The sequence below is a fragment of the Emys orbicularis genome, chromosome 3 (genome assembly GCF_028017835.1).
Source record: "Emys orbicularis isolate rEmyOrb1 chromosome 3, rEmyOrb1.hap1, whole genome shotgun sequence".
Taxonomy (NCBI): Eukaryota; Metazoa; Chordata; order Testudines; family Emydidae; genus Emys; species Emys orbicularis.
This window is the reverse complement of record NC_088685.1, coordinates 168,717,231-168,734,955: the sequence shown is the minus strand read 5'-3', so window position 1 is coordinate 168,734,955 and position 17,725 is coordinate 168,717,231. Positions and strand designations below refer to the sequence as shown.

General features: G+C 38.5%; 1 protein-coding gene across 1 annotated transcript in view; it reads right to left on the bottom strand.

Annotated features, from left to right (window-relative positions):
- USH2A (usherin) overlaps nt 1-17,725 on the bottom strand; it is a 578,278-nt gene that overhangs the window by 249,184 nt on the left and 311,369 nt on the right. The window contains exons 32-35 of the mRNA XM_065401740.1: nt 15,967-16,126; nt 15,244-15,415; nt 10,196-10,343; nt 403-554 (exon numbers count right to left, since the gene is read on the bottom strand). Coding sequence (XP_065257812.1) covers nt 403-554; nt 10,196-10,343; nt 15,244-15,415; nt 15,967-16,126 — 632 coding nt within the window. The remainder of the gene's footprint in view (nt 1-402; nt 555-10,195; nt 10,344-15,243; nt 15,416-15,966; nt 16,127-17,725) is intronic.

The following is a 17,725-nucleotide window of genomic DNA, read 5'->3' as shown; positions in this document are numbered from 1 at the left end:
TCTTCTATAATCCTCAAATTATCTTCAACCCTTTCAGTCAGGCAGATAGAATTTTGCTCATTACTGGAATAGTAATTCTTTCTTTATGTGTGTCCTTATAAATCAGGTTAAACCACATCTACACCTTTTAAACATATTAACTCTACTTAATTTCAATAATATGTGTTTCAGCCTCACATCTAACTCCCTGTCACTTCTTTTACTGTACCTATGTGCTATTTTGGAACAGTGCCTAGTGATGACCTATCAAATCCTTAGCAGCTCTTAAATGGCATTTTTTATAAAATGTCACATTTTGCCAGATGGGTTAGTACTGACCAGAGTGAATCATCACCATTTACTCTGATATTCACTGCCATCTGACATTTATTACATTCCCAGAATGCAAATTGAGGTACTCACCAATGGACCCAAAGCACAACCTTTTGCAGTACATGCCTGGACTCTGAAGGAATGCAGACTCCAAGGAGCAAGTCCATAAGCATAATAACTTAGCTGTGATGAGTTCTGCATCAGAATGCCATTCATATGCAATCCGTAACTAGTAATAATACCTACAAAAACAATGTTACACTTAACAGGGTCGACTTAATACCTGTGTGACAATAGAAGTACGTGATGAAAAAACCTTGAAAGCTACAAAATACCAAGATGGTGTTAACTAATATTTTAAGCGACTGAAAGGATTTCAGGAACTGTAGCAGCAATTCATGTATGTCAGTGAAACAAAACGTACTCTCCATCTTTAAATGTTGAAAATCTGGCCAGTGGTCTGCATTCATTTTGTACAAAATTTACACTGTTCCAAAGAGCATGGTATAATAGACGTGTTTCTGAACTAAAACAGTCAAGGCAATCTTAGAACTGAGAAAGTTGAGGCAATTCTCTTTCACAGCCTACTCTGCATGCAAATGCACATGTAGATTAAAACAAAGACATGAAAGATATATAGCAACCATTTTAAATCCTAACACCTTCAGACTTAGAAAAAATAGTGATCTACATTGTAAATGTAATGCTGAAGGAGAAGTCAGACCAAGGCCAAAAGAACAATCCCTTCAACTATCACATTGACCTTAGCCTTCATTCCAGTGGAACATATACACAGGAATTCCTTACTTTTTTTTTTAAAAGGTCTATTTTTAATGCTAAAATATTTCAAATAGTCAGCACTTGTAGTCTATATTTATGTAAAGCTCTATTATCTTTAGGATGCATGATAAGCAGACTGAAAATATATTCTGTCACACTAAATACCTTAGGGAAATTCCCTTTTGTTGGCAAATGGCATGTAGACTTTCTGTTCACTATTCTCAAATGAACTAGATCCACTATTAATCTGTCCTTTTCTAGATCACAGTTTTTACCTGCTTGATTAAATAGGACCTACCTTGTACCTATTTTGGTCAATTCATTTTTTAGAATATGAAATAATATTGTTTCAGAGTATATTAGAGAAAAGATCTTGTAGTAAAATGGCTGTGCTCCTGTTAAAATCAAAGGAATAAAATCTCCAGCCACTTAGACTTAGCATTAGCAATATTTTGAGGGGAGGGTGTTGGTTGTTGTGTTGCTGATGATAACTCTAAATTGCAGGGATTTGCTCGTCTCATGTCTAAGGGAACCCAAAGTGTTCACTTGTCCAAAGGGGACAATAGGACTGTGTGAACCCTGTAGAATTCAGTTTATGAATGGGCGAAAGAACTGTACACAGCAGTTTGGTTTTCATTAACTGAAGAAAATAGCCCCTTACAGGTTTGTTTCAATCTAGAGTTCAACCAATTGGAACCTCCAAAGGGCATCCCATCCACACCCCTAACTACTCTTTTCCTCCTCACACGTGGATACCTTCTTCCTCCTCCTCCCCATCTTAGCTGTTTTAATGTGGACTCCAAAGGCCAGTTGAGCAGCTGGGGAAGGGGTTGTACGAGAAACCAAGGCCAGTTCAGAGGAAGTTTTCTAGCTTGCCTGCTATGCAGACAACCTATGCTCATCTCATAGGACTATAGCAATAGGTTGAGGTTTGCAAACACAGTGAACCTCAAATTCAAAGCTACTATTAAAGTGGGTCTGAGTATTTCACAGAGCTAAGGTACTGACCCTTTGTTCAACAGGGGCACTGATCCTCCAAAATTGGGGTCCTTCCCCATAGGAAAACAGTGAATTGCAGCAGGCAGAGTGGGTGAGAGGGTGGAAAATTCTTACTCCAGCCAATCTTGGTGCCTTAAACATCATGCAACATGCTGGTTTGTTTCATATGGACATTTTGTGTTTCCATATGATCACAGCTGAGTTCTAAATACACCTGAGTGAATAACTGATTTTTCAGTTTAGGGTCCCCTCAAACCAGAAAAAAAAAGTCAAATGTGATTTTTTTTCCTCACCAAAACAAAAGACAAACAAAAAATTTGCTCAGATTAAATGGCAACGGCATTTTGAAAGAAAGTATCAAATTGAAACAACATTTCAAAATGAAACATGGAACTGTAACGACATTTTCAAACTGGTTCATTTTGGCATTTCTGAATTTTTTAGTTTTAGTTTTGTTTTTGGCTGAACAATTTGCTGAATTCAACCCAAATTCACAAATAGTCTTTTTGCCCCGCTGTAGTTCTAAATCTGTAATATGCACCATATTCCTAGGAAAAAGTAAAAGTAGGATTTGTTCTATGCACACATTGAGTCTTAAAGAGCCCTCCACAGTGTTCCAGCACTCAACTTTGACATGCCTACTCTTCCACCTTTTTAAAGAATTTCCACAGGTTTAATTGGGAAGCTGTATGGCCGGATACTACCATCCCCTAAACTGTACATGTGCCGCTTCAGCAGATAACCTCACACCTAGAACTAAGTGAAACTCAACAGCTGTGGTATGCAGGGCTCTGTGTGAAGCTTTTCTAATGTCAGATTGCATAGGTTTAAACTACAAATTTTGGTTTCAGTGCCAGACTCAAAGGAAAACTTAGCTGACACCACTTAGGTTTGCCTGATTTCCACTTCACTCAGGCTCATTCAAACATCAGAGAACCACTCTGTGACCCTCAGACAAATTTGAGGCTGGTCACACCACATTTCCAAAGACATTTAATGGGCTGACAAACATAAATGAGGACTCTAACATGAATAAATTTAATTCAATAGGCACCATTAAAAACAAGTCATTTACCGCCCAGTATTGCTAAATTTACCAAAGTGGTTGCAGTAATTTCCATTCAAAGCATACAATAAGGAATAGTAAAGGGTAAACATAAATACACTTTAGGTCCATTTTTCAAAAGTAGCACTCACTTAACTTAGCTTATTGTTAATTCTGTTGTGCATAAAAAAATGAAGCCTTTTGTGATTATTGAGGAATTATTAATTATTTCACAATTATTGAGCAATTTTAGCATAAGAATCAAACTGAGGGTGTTGGGGTAAGGAGCATGAAATGACTATAGTCCAATGCTCCAAGGTGCTCAGCATCTGCAGCTTCCTGATTTGAACTGGATTTGTGGGGGCTCCAGGAGCGGCGCCAGGGTTTTTGGTGCCCTAGGTGGGGGTCCTTCCGCGCTCCCGGTCGTTGTCGGCAATTCTGCGGCGGGGGGGTCCTTCCGTGCTCCTGGTCTTCGGGGCACTTCGGTGGCGGGTCTCGGAGCGAGTGAAGGACCCGCCGCAGAATTGCCACCGAAGACCCGGAGCGCGGAAGGACCCACCCGCTGCCGAATTGCCGCCGAGGGCGGCAAAATGCCACCCCCCCATATCCTGGTGCCCTAGGCGACCGCCTAGGTCGCCTAAATGGAAGCGCCGGCCCTGGGGGGCTCAGCATTTGTGAAAATCAGGCACACAGTGACTACAAATGGTTTTTGCAATGCTGCAGTCAAAATATTCCAGAGGGTTACCCTCTCCCCACCCCCTATAGTGCAACCATGTCTGGATATGCTGAATGTGGCTGATCTGAACCCATGTGCAGGATATACCTGAGGCTTCAATTAAAAAGGGAAAACAGCCTTCATATTGTTGAATAATCTCAGTACATTTATGCTTTCCTCAAAACTGAATTGTTTGAATTTACACTGAAGACTGTGTTTGAAACTGAGAAGAAACTGTGCCTCTCAGTTGATTGAGGAAATAAATAAAAGTGAATAAAAACTAGTGCGTTTCTGTGAAACACTGAAGTGTTGTACTTCACAGATATGTACTCTAAACTAGTCAGAGATGTGTATGCTAAACTGATGAACTGAACTTATTGATTCCTTTTGCCCCTAGAAAAGTAAGAGCTTGAACCCAGGACAGAGACAGGAGTCATGTGAACAAAACTTGGGAACTCTACTCAAACTAATCACAGCACATTTTGACCTCCTGCTTGAGGCAAAACTCCTCTGGGATTCTATGGGAGGTTTCACTGTCTAAAGAGAACTAATGCATATCTGTATTTGGCCTACAATAAATAAACAAGCTAACATAAATACAAAATATCTTGAATTTACTTCAGAAGAAGGGCATTTAAATCAAAATTGCCCAGGACAGTCTTAAATGTCTTAAAACTTGGTATTTAGGGTGTATTATACAGGAAAAGAAATAGAAGAACTTTAAATACTTATATGAATAACACTAACACTTAAAAATAATGGCATAAGCATTATTAATTTATTTGGTATTTATTGTAATAGCATTAATCACAAACTCATTTGGTATTATCGTAGGTGTCATAAGTACGTCTATAGGATCTCCACTATAACTCAGCATTCATTAACTGGACCAGTATTTTAAATTATACCTGCAATAACAACATCGTACAGCATATGCACTATGAAAATCAACTTTCCAAAATATAATATGAACTTCTGGTATTTCTCCAAATACTGTCAGAAAACAATTGTCTTTTTAATAAAGCCGATGCATTATCTCCTGATTTTAATGTTCACATTCAAATAAATGCTTCTGTTTTACAGGGGCCTTTTTTAACGCTGTAATTTTCTGTGCAAAGAAGAAAAAGTGAGTTTGAGAATGAAGAGAGCTTAGGTGTACCAGTGGTCTGGATTCTAGGTGCTGGGTCAGAAACTCAAGTTCTCATTCTAAATCAGACAATAATTCCCTTTGTGGCCTGGGGTAAGTAACTTAACCTATCTTCCCTCTGTTTCCACTTTTTTCCTTGTGAAATTGCAATAATATAAGTCCCTACCTATCTCACAGGGCTGTTATGAAGATTAGTTAGTGACTGTCTATAAAGCACACTGAATACAGGTTTAAAGCCTGTCTGCAAGTTTGCCTATTAATCCAGAATTGCCAAATATTTCTCCTAAGCTGCTAAAATGATCAGCAAACAGTTAATGTTAATATGTTCGTTGTCATCGTTGGGCTTCACTTAACACACACTGGCCATGAAAAGGGGCAGTTTTATTCTCAGGCATAAGTCTAGCCAGGATAGGTTAAAATCCTGACTCCACTGAAGTCAACTGGAGTTTCTCCATGGACTTCAATGGGCCAGGATTTCACCCTTTATTTTATTTTATTATTAAACAAAACCTTCAATTATGGAGAAGATGATGGGGCATCAGAGAAGTGCTTATATATCAGAGTGCCATGACTCAGTTTGACCTTTGAGTTTGAAGATGAAAAGAACTACTATATGTAAGTGCTAAGAACGGTTCTGATTAGAATATAAACTAGGGGTCAAATCTTGCAAAAATGTACCTTTACTCACATGAATAGTTCAATTAATTTCAAAATGAGTAAACTTTCTCCCTTGCTTAATGTTTTCAGGCTCAGGTGCGAGATTAGTCAAATGTAATGGGGTGCACTGAGTAATTTCATATATTATTATTATTTCATATTTTCATTACAAGAGGGCCTAGAGGCTGCAATCTGGATCAGGACCCCACTCTTCGTATGCAGCGTACACATACATAGGCACTGCCCTGAGGAGCTTACAATTTAAGGATAATTATCAGACAAAAGGGAATTTTAAAAAAAATTAATAGAAAAGAATATGTGACTGTCTTCGATAAAAGGAAATTAAATAACTGATCTAGTAAAGGCAAGACAAGACTTGGTTCTAATGAATATAGAGTGGATTCTTTATTGAGGCCACTAGCACAAGCAGCATGCTAGCTCCCAGATTAACTAAACAGAGCCTCTTATGCCTAATGTAACCAAACATGCCTTTGTACATCCTGCCCTGAACAAATCAGTCATGCTGACTACACTACACATATATGAAAGGGGTAGCAGAAAGGGCCTGCTGTCGTACAATGCATCTCGGTTCACCTATTTTGTTTTTGCTTCGAAGTTTGAATAAAAGAATAAATAACTGTGTGTTTGGTTCTACAAATGTCATACGCAGCAGTATCATTTCCCCAACTTGTCACCTACTGTAAGAATTCATTATAAACCTGAAACTTAGACCCTTTGCCAGAAAGCCTTTTGTCAAAACTGGGTCCAGTCTTAATGACACTGTGCCCATGTTCACCAGAATCTGAGTCCAAATTTGACTGAAACAAAGACTCAGTTTCCAGGCTGTGATAAGAAACTCTTTCATCACTGGATCCTCACTCACCAAACACACTTCAAAGCCCCTGTTTCTTCTCATTTTACCCAGGGTTATGTTCTGTGGGCAAGCCTGATAGACTACAATTCTGCTCACCACCAGTGTCTTCAAAGGTTGCATTAACAGCCCCTCTTTCCTTCTCCATGGAAACTCAGAGGCAGAGGCAGTCTTTTCACCATCTATCGCAGGGATCGGCAACCTTTGGCACGCGGCCCATCAGGGAAATCTGCTGGCGGGCTAGGACGGTTTGTTTACTGGCAGTGTCCGCAGGTTTGGCCAATCATAGCTCCCAGTGGTCGAGGTTTGCCGTTCCAGCCCAATGGGGGCAGCAGGAAGTGGCGGCCAACACATCCCTCAGCCCACGTCGCTTCCCGCAGCCCCCATTGGCCTGGAACGGTGAACCGCGGCCAGTGGGAGCTGTGATTGGCCAAACCTGCGGATGCTGCCGGTAAACAAACCGTCCTAGCCCGCCAGCAGATTTCCTTGATGGGCCGCGTGCCAAAGATTGCCGATCCCTGATCTATCATCTTAAAAGGGAATAGCAAAATCCACTCCATCTAATTCGAAGGATATCATAAAGGCAGCAGCCGATCTGCCTGCCCAACTCCATTCAATGGCACCTAATGGATTTCCTGGATCCTCATGATGTAATGACTCCTTAACCCATTTAGGGTAGAAGTCAGTGGGAAGATAAAAGGAGACTCCTGAGATCTACTAGGGAGATCCCAATTTATAGTGTAGGATGGACATATACAAACCTTGGCAGTTTCTCGTGGTTTTAATCTGAAACCAAGCCAAACTCAGTGGTTTGAATTGAGTTTTGCTACTTTAAATATAGTAGCTCAAAACTCAGGGGATCTGAATCAATGAATCAAAGGAAAACGGGATGCATGCCCCTGCAAAGCCCAGCCTACAACCTTTTTCAACCTATAACCTTGAGCAGAGGCCAGAGCAGACACTAATACTGGGAAGCAGGAATGGCTAAAGTAAAGTGCCTCTGTGCTGTTTATTTCACTTATTTGAATTGAGCCAAGATCCCTTTCACCTGAGATCTTTTTTAACCTACAACACAATTTGAAAATGCTGGCACAACTATTGTTACTGAATGAAGTGCTCACTAACCAGCCCAAAAGATTTGTTGAAAATGTATAAACACAGAGCTCCTGGGTGACTCAAATTTTCCTGAGATAACACAGTTTTGTTTTCAATTAGCCTTCCAAAAATAAGACAAAGATAGAAAAGAAGGAATAGTAGAACAACAAAATTCACATCAGGATTCAGGCCCAGACTAGTTAGTCCCTCAATGGATGGACAAAGGAGGTGACCCCTTCACCGCAGTGCAAGTGACAACTACAATGTGGCAAAGGAGCACAGGCCCTGCTCCCTGCTAACACCCCTGTGGGTGCCAGCTGCCTGAAAAGGGGTAGCACCTCTTTCTTCTTCTAGCCAGCCAATGAAAAGAAAAGAGGGAAGCACACCAGTTCACACTGTGGCAGGGCTACCAGTCTAGTATTCTCTCCCCAGGAGCGGACAGGAGGGATTCTGGCTAAGTCTGGCTGCTAACTTTGACATAGAGCAGCCCTTCTCTACACCCCTCACCCAGCCCACCACCCCTGCATTCCGCTGCCAACAACATCTGCAGCATCTACACCTCTGTATAGAGCCTTTCCCCGCCGAGGGTAAAAACCACCCACGCTGACTCCATAGCCATAGAAGGCTCCGAAAACAGTGGAAATTATACAGTTCTATTGTGCAGGGGTCAGGAAAAGAGGGAGAAGCACACATGGGAGGATCCTTGTGTGCTGTGGAGCACAGCTCCAGGAGGTTGAGGTGGAAGAGCAGGCTCCAGGAAGGATTTTTGGGGTGCAACTGCATATATACACTGGCCAAAGCTCCTCTGACTAGGAGGACAGTGTAGTTATAAAGGCTCCTGAATGGGCTGACTGGGACTGGGGGTAGAAGACTTCCATCCTCCAACCACTGTGGAACTCCCCAAAGCATTTATTAGGTCTGTGTTTGGTTCCGTAGCTTTAGTACCCAACCATTCATTGTGCTCTTAGAGTAAAAACTGAGCCATACTACAAACAATAATTGCTGTAGTAGAAACAGCCTAAGATCTGTGTATATTGTAGCCATCTCCTCACAACCATCCAATCATTTTCCACACAATTTAAATAAAATGTTATGGAGATTGATTAATTAAAAACATAAGGCCTCATCCTGCCTTGCGAATGAATTGAAACTCCCATTGATTTCAGTCAAAGTTTTAACAGAGCAAGGATAGCAGGATTGGATCCTTGACTGCAAGCACTACATGACAGGCACGGTGGGTAGAATTATCAAAGACATCCTATCAAAAAATCAGTGAGACTGAGGCCCAAAGTCACATAAGTGGTTTACATTTTTCCTCCTATTTCTTCCTCTAAGTTTTGTACCAAATACATTGATGGATTTCAATAAGGCTTCAGTGCCTTATTGGGCCACAAAGAATGTTGCAGGATCAGGCCCACATGATCATAAATAATAAAAAAACTAACAACATAAAAGGAATGGTAATCTAAACCATACTAATGGCCTATGAACATTTTCTTCCACATCTACAGCAAGTCTGACAATACAAAATATTAAAAAATAAATCTTAAAAATTCCTAATTACTTATATTTTGCTCAAAGTGCTTTGGCCAGATTACTAAAGGTAAGGAGGTGTTGTGGTTCTCAGCACTGCAATGCCTAACTCATTTAAGGAGCATAGCTCTCATTTTCAAAAGGGATTTAGGCATGTAGGAGCATCTCTGAGTACTGCAACACCTAAATACCTTTAAAAATTGGAACCTTTGAAACCAAACTATATGCGTATTGGGTATTTTGTTCTAAAACAGGAATCAGAGGCAAACCTGCAAGAGGAAAAATGAAATTCACGTTATTTTACAATTCATAATACTTGATATGTATCAGTGTTATATTTTGATTATGAAAGGCATAATAATATCAGTTCTTTTAAATGTTTTGCACTCAGTTTCAGTGATTTCTGGGTATCCTTCTGTGTTCCTATTTGAATGGAATAGGCATAAAGCTATGAAATCAGGGAAATGAAAGTCCCATTTTCACATCTTTAAAAATATCCAATTGCCCTAAAAGTTAAGACATGTACACAACACACAGAGAAAAAGGTCCAAATTATAATAATTGTATTATCAAACTTTCACACCAGTGCAGGTGTATTCTCTCTCTCAAGGTGAGTACATAGAATGAAATGATTTTTAAGAACAAATACAAGAAGATAAGAACAAGCATATTAAGGAATTAATCTGACAATTAAAAATATTAATTGTATCAAAAATGAATGCTTTATTAGAAGGTACAATGCAGACCCTATACGATCATGCTCAAAGAATACCCATTTCGTCAGCTAAATTGTTCTGGAAAACATTAAGCAATAAGATGCAATACACAAGAACTATCAAAAGGGAGCACTTTTGAGCTACTGAAATTGTGTGCTAGGTTGAAAGCCACAATCTCCTAGCTACAGACAATGATACTATCTCAGGTATTTTATGTGCTAAAATGGTCATTAAAAATTAAGCACCACATATAAGCTGCCATTTAGAATATTAATTTACCTTTACTAATCATCTTTTTAACTTGAGGCTAAAAGAGTTCACTTACCATTCGGATACTCAGGCTTAGTCCATGAGATGTTAAAGGAGTCAGATGAATATGACTGGGCTTTTGGAGCAGGAACACCTTCTGGTGTACTCTCATCTGTTATAGCTACGCTAGCTTCACTTATTGTGCATCCACCTCCAGTGCAAGCCTTAAAATATCAAACACAGCAAATAAATATACTCCAAAGTGATGCCAAAATAAAAAGGCTAGAAATCAATTTTTGCATAGATTTGTAATTTTACTCCTCAGAAATTAATAAAGCTTGTGCATTTCACAGGAAGGCGTGCACTTTTCACAATCGTATAGGGCTTTTTCCCCCCTCCTGGAATAAAGATATTCCCTCATATAAAAAATATCCTACTTGATTATATGTATCTTTAGATAGTCTTTAGGTACCATAAGGATGAAACCTAACACTAATGCTGAACTTACAGTATTTTAAATTGGAATGTAAGTCATGATGATGATTAAAATTCCATTGCTCTCACTGCAATAGTTAAAGAAAATTACAGTGTATATGTACAGTATATATCATTGACAGTAGCACAACTCTCCTTGTAATTGAATAATGTGCACTCAGAACCTTCAGACAGGGAAATACTGACTGGCTAGTGCTGCACTTAGAAAGGAAAAAAATACATCTTTCAATGAATAGCCACAGGAAAAAGAAATTACCATCAGGATATTCTTGTACTTCATGGGCGCACACTAACTAGTAGTTTTCAAATGCAATTAAAAAGTGAAAAAATTAATTTATAATAAATCAATACATAACAGTTGCTGAGTGCATCTTAATGGATAAGGAGGTCGAATCGTTTGTATTTTAGCTGCCAACAGAGATCAGCTCATTACATGATTTTCACATTTTGCTTGATCATGAGACAACACTCTTGACATACAAGAAACTGTGCATATTAACTTATATAATAGACTTTTTTATGTTCTCTCCCTATATATTTATACAATAAACTGTGGGCCTGATTCTGCAATCCTTACTCATGGTAGCCCCATTACTGGCACTGGGACTATTAGCAGGAGCCAGGGCTTCTCATAGGAGTAGAAGCCACAGGATCTGGCAGACTCTGTAGTAGATTAGGTAAATCAGAGGGGGGTTTGTTTGGTTTTTAGAAATTCAGTTAGGTATTTACCTAATAAACCACAATGAAAGCATTTTGAAATGTTAGTAAATAAGCATTTATGCAATCAACATTTTGAAAAGCCTATAAGGAAGCCATTTTAAAGTCTGTTGTGTTAACATACAAACATTTCAACAGAGGATGTTTTTAATTTGAAAAATTAAAAGTAATAAGACAACAAATCAAGGCCCCAATCCTGCAAAGATTTCCCCACGTTCTTAACTTTATGTGAGTAGCCCCATTGAAAATGGGAATAGACAAAGTGTCTAAGAATGTGAGTAGTCCTGCTTGCAGTATCAGTCCCCAAATAAAAACAAAAGGCCTGATCTTGCTCCCAGTGAGCACTCATGGCAGTCAGATTTCCTTTCAATATGGAGTAATTCCATTTGAATCCATTGTGCACAGATTTCCTCACTTTCCCCTGTGTTTTAAAATGGGAAGGAATTAATCTGCTTTCATAGTCACTTCCTGCTCTGTGCACTCACAACATCAGCAATGTCAACAGGAGCGTAAACAGGTCATCAGAGAGTTGCCCATTCAGGCTGTGTCGTACGCACACAGGATGTATTCATTTCACTGGGAATTTTGCAGTCCAGAGCAACTGCAGAATTTGAGCACAATGTTCAACTTGCCCTCCAAAGGGAATGCAAAAGAACAAACCATGGTTTTCAGAAAAGTCCAAAATTAGTGTTTACTCCATTGAGATGGTGTAAAATACAGATATTTAATTGATTTTTACATGACTTTCTTCAACAGATTATGGTATATCAATTTTCAGCTAGGTCAGCTTTGAGTTTAAATTGTTTTATCCTTTTCCTTTACCATTCAGATTTGTAGGCTCAATCTGGCAGAAATTAGTCTCTAGTACTCCTCTCCAACAGAAGCTCCATGGGCTTCTTCCACTCCACAGCTGTATCTGACACTCACAATTCAAGTATGAAATATCCCAGTTTTGGTGACCATCATACACCTGTTTAGGCAATCTCTGCAGATCCTTTCCTATGCACTGGGTCTTAGAAATTATGGGTTTGTGCTAACGCCCACTGTAGTCAATGGAACGATCCCCAGTAACTCCAATGGGCTTTGGATCAAGCCCTGTATTAGCGGGAAGCCACTGATCATGTGACACATCAGGTTCTTAGTCAGCTGATTAACATTCAATCTGTTGAGGAAGAAGCTCAAAGCAGCAACAGCCCAGGTGCATTGTATTCCCCAATTGCTGCCTGCTTTGTTTTGCCAGTCAGCCAGGAAAAGCATGAAACGGGACTATGTGGCTCACCCTCAAATATTTTTTAAAGAGAGAGAAAATGAGAGACAGAGAGAAAGGAAGAGGTCCCTGAACCTCTCACTGCCAGAAGATTTCCCCACTAGCACAATCCCAAACCTAGCTTAAATACCCAGGAAAATTTTGGTGGTGTTGATTAGAAAAACATTTCAGGGATTGAACCACTATGTGTCAGTCCCCTACACACAGCCACACACTATCCATGACATGGATTAACACCTACTAGCTTCATGAAGAATTTAGGAAGCAAGCATACCACAAGTACAAGGTGTTAGAGAGCTCATCTTCCTGAGTTCTTCACTCCCTCGCTGGTTCCAGTATTCTCAGTTGTGGCACAGGGGCATTTTTGTTTTGTGGTCCTCCACATCAGGCCTGCCTTTCCTGTGACTATACGTGCATTTTGGACAACACGGATCCATGACTTTTGTAGCTCAGGCGGCTATGCATATGGTCCATGACATAAATCAATAAAAGCAAGGCCATTCACATTTAAAATATGGTGTGTTCCACATTAATTCATTCTAATGTGCTGAAGTATTTCTAGAACCTTTGATCAGCGTGTTAGATGCTGTAAAGTAGGCAATAACATTCAGACACATTTTTGCACTCAAAAGTTCTGACAAAAATTGATTTGGGGTAAAATTTTCAAAAGTGCCTCAGTGACCTGTGAGCCTAAGTCCTATTTTCAAAAGTGACTTAGAAGTCTAAATCTTATTGGCTTTTAATGGGACTTAGGTCCTAAATTCTTAAATCGCCTTTGAAAATGTTGCTCTTGTTTTGCAGATGAAATCACTACATAATATGAATTTGTTCCCTTAAGTGTACTAAAAAGTAGGGTCATTCCTTTTTGAAAATCAGTGACTGAACACAACCATAACTTTTTCATTACTTGTTTTAATATATGCATGTTAACACAGCGATAGCTTATTCTAAACACACACTATATTTGGACTGGAATTACAGTGGCTCTGCAACACATGTAGTGTGTTGCCTGCAAATCACATGCCATTACATTTCACCCAGTTACCCCGTACTGAGCCAACATATCTTTCTCACATACACACACACACACACACACACGGTCCTGCAAGGTGCTGAGCATTCTTCTGAGGTGCCAAGTACCATCAACTCCCATAGAATCACTGGGAGATGGGCGTGCTAAGCACCTCACAAGAACAGACAGCACTATGTAGGTCTGAGCCTTAAGTGTGGATTTCAAACCAGTTCTGTGTTTCCAGATACACAGGGATCAAGTCCATTAGGGAGGCAGCATACTCCATCACTTGAACAGAATGGAGCTTCTGACTTCATTCACAGATTCATTAAGGCCATCTAGTGTGATTGCCTGCAAATCACATGCCATTACATTTCACCCAGTTACCCCGTACTGAGCCAACATATCTCTCTCACATACACACACACACACACACACAACACCCTGGCTAGCACAGGAATGGAACTGATGAACTTCAAAGTCAGCCATATTTCTTGGCCAGAAAGACAACTTGGCCGTACAAGAGACTTTCCAGGGGAATACTTAAAGAGAGAACATAAAGATGATAATTGGGCTTCTAAAAAACATGTGTCACATATGTAAATTAACTCTAAACTACCTATTAATGTCAATCAAGCAAAAACAAAACCGCATGACACACTAATTTTGTGTAGGTTTTGGACATTGTGTTTCTACATGCCATACAATTTACTGGGGTAGAATGCCTAGTCACAAAACAGTTCAATCCAAAATGGTTTCTTAGCCTTAATTAAACTGAATGTCCTTGGTTTTGCGGGTTTGAGTCAATTCCTTGTTACTTGAAGGTAGTTTATTTTCTTTGTGGTATACTATTTAGAACATTCAAAGCATGTTAAGTAAAATGAATGCATACACAGAGTCTACATAAATGTAAATTTATTCATAATCAAGAGCAGAATATTTTTCTATGGCATTTATCAAAGCAAATATCCTTATATAGTATTGCTATAAAATGAAGAGTGTATTTAAAACAAATAGGGACAATCTCATGTTTATATTCAGATGTTTTCTGTTGTTCTATTGAACCTAAAGTGTTCTATTTTGTCAAAAAACAAAAGAAACTACTGAACAAAAACTACAATGAAAATATTAAGGTCTTTTCAAAGACTTAAAAATCAAACAAGAAAAAGCTTCTATTTTTTTCTGCACAAACTATTTATGTGTCACCCGAACACACTCCTTTGTTTATGAGGCTTTATGGTGAAAGGTGAGGCTCTCTTGGAGCAAGATCTGAACAGATGTGAAGCTTTAGGTGGCCAATTTCAAATATTCTGCTCTTGAAAGTCAATGGGACGTGTGCTCCTAAATCTCTTAGTTGCTTTTGATCTTCCCTTTTATAAAATATCTACAATATTTTAGACAAAACCTGGTCATTAAACAAATGAAATAAATTCCCTGTAGCCCTGTATTGGATGCAAGATCATTGGTGATGTTGAGCATTTGTTATTTTTCCTCTTTCTGACTGCCTTTAGATCAAAAAAATAAAAAGGTTAAATAACATAGCCAAATGAGATATTTATGAATATGAGGTGTTAACAATAAACAGAGTGAATTTCACCATTTTTCTCTCCCATTGCAGGTCTTTAAAACTTACAGCTAGCTTTATGAGGTATTCAGTACCCGGGAAAAGCTGCCGGATAGTGTAATCCAGAAAAACCTCTGTGTTGTTATAGATTATGTTCCAATTTGTAAAATTCTGCTCACTACTGGCCATATACAATATATAGCAGTTCAGAATTCCATTTACTTCTACTGGTTCTTTCCATCTGGAAATAAAAGCAACACACCATTATATTCAATCATGATTCACATTATAATTGAAATGTGGAGTTTTTTTAAATGAGTTTGAACATATACTGTATTTGTACAACTGTAAAACGAAATCCATTTAAAAGTACTGAAAATGATCAAGCCACACATTAAAGCTGTCTTCTATGTAGCTGTCTGAAAGAGCAAGTACTTTTTTAAAGACTTCTTTAATGCAATATTTGTACTCAATAGATAAATGATTACAACAACACATGTAATGTAAGAGCTACAAAACTGTCATATCACCAGCACATTTTTCCTGCACTGAAGTTTGCACTGAGGCTATGCCCATATGTAGGTTATCCTGATTGCGTAAAGACAAAATGGAAATTAAGTTGGCAAGTGATAATCAAAGGTTCACAGAACCACTAAACTAATCACTTCTGTGCATTTAATCATAATAAATTTAATTTTATGTCACAAACCCTTTCCCTGATTGAACTCACTGGGATTCTTGCATAAACGGATACACCATTGTGCTGTCAGGAAAGAGAAAATCTGTACTTACTGTACATATATCGTTCTGGAATCCAAAGCAGTCAGGACTGGGGCATCTACGTGAGCTGGTGGCAGCTGTGCTGTACACAAGGTGACCTGGGAACTGTTTGTACAGCCAACAAGCGTGCATGCAGTGAGCAAGAACTGGTGTGGCGTAAAAACTGCTAAATCTATGAAAAAGGGAAATAAGAATTTACTTCAGACTGTACTTTTTTAAATCTTGTTTTTATTTAGCTTAATAATGTATTGAATCCAAAAAAGATGGGTGTGGGGGAAATCTTCCCTTCCTAAATGTCTCAGATTTGGTATTTGTTTGTTCTGAATGTCAGGCCATTGCAAATCCTGACTAATAACATGATTGCAGAACTCAGTTTGTTTTTGATGGCCCCATTGCACAATGCAGCCACTAACTACGCTGCAATATTCAGCACCAATACAAAGCAAATCAATCTGATATTTCTGAGATGATTAAATCACATCAAATTAATTATATATATTTAAGACACACACAGACACAGGTTGATTGATACAGCTGGATTATTTTTTTCCAAGAAATTGTTATCCATCACATCAATGTTAAGTATCAATAAACATGATGATTCATCCTACACAACAATTCACTGTATGTGAAATGAACTCAAGAAAAGCATTGTTGTGGCCATCATTAATTTATAAACTGGCATAGGCTCTACACATTGCATATTTCCCCTCAGCTTCATGAACAACGCATAGCTATTGTCCAAAACCAGTCTGATTAGTATAACAACAAAACAGTTGCTAAAGTTAGCTCTAAGGTAGATTTGAACTGCTTTACAAACTCTCCTGGAGAAAACTTAGCTTCCTTGCTAATTAAATGTTATAATGGTATTTCAGTTTTACACATCTGGCTATTGTAAGACAACTGACTTTACTGACAATTCACTATTTGACAAGGAAAGCTCTATTAAAAGAATATTCAACAATTCTAAAGATAATTTTCTGAAATTGCATTTATATTTTTTACATTAATAATTGTTTGTTTTACTCAGCAAGTCCTTCAATGAAGGGTGCAAAATTGAGACTTTGGGAATAGCATGATCCATATGAAAAAAAATCATGTTTTATGTTAATGCATATTTTTTAACATCCCAGAAAATTTCTGAATTTTCTGCATGCAAGCCGTAACAAATACAAGTATTCCCAGAATGAATTAAACATATAACATGGAATAAACATAAAATATTGTTAAACTATTATTATTTTGTATATATTTGTACATGCAAGCTAAGTAAAAAACAATAAAAAATACTTCAGAAACAGAATGCTGTGGACCTGTCTTTCCTCTAACTCTAGTTTTATACTTATGTAATTTCACTGGCTACGCTGGAATTGTTCCTGACTTACATCAATGTGAGAGGAGAACCAAATCCTGTGTTTTTATTGCAAACTGAAAAACATCAGTTAAGCAGATATGATTCCCATTAAGCACAGGGCAAACTGCGAGTTTAAAAAAATAATAATTCAAAACTAAAGAAAAAAAATCATCAAAAAATGTGTGTAACATTGTGACATGTTTAATCAACATAATGGGGCTGATTCTTCCAGGGTTAAGCAGTGTTTGAGTGAGAGAGAGAATTGCATTCCAGAGCAGGCTCTCAGACTGGCTCAGTAAGCAGAGAAAGCAAACTCCACATACTACACCAACTGGATCACCATCATGAGCTCCTGCTTCCCTGATTCCCGTATTTCCTGCTGCTACCATGACAGGAACAATACCAAATAAGGGTGGG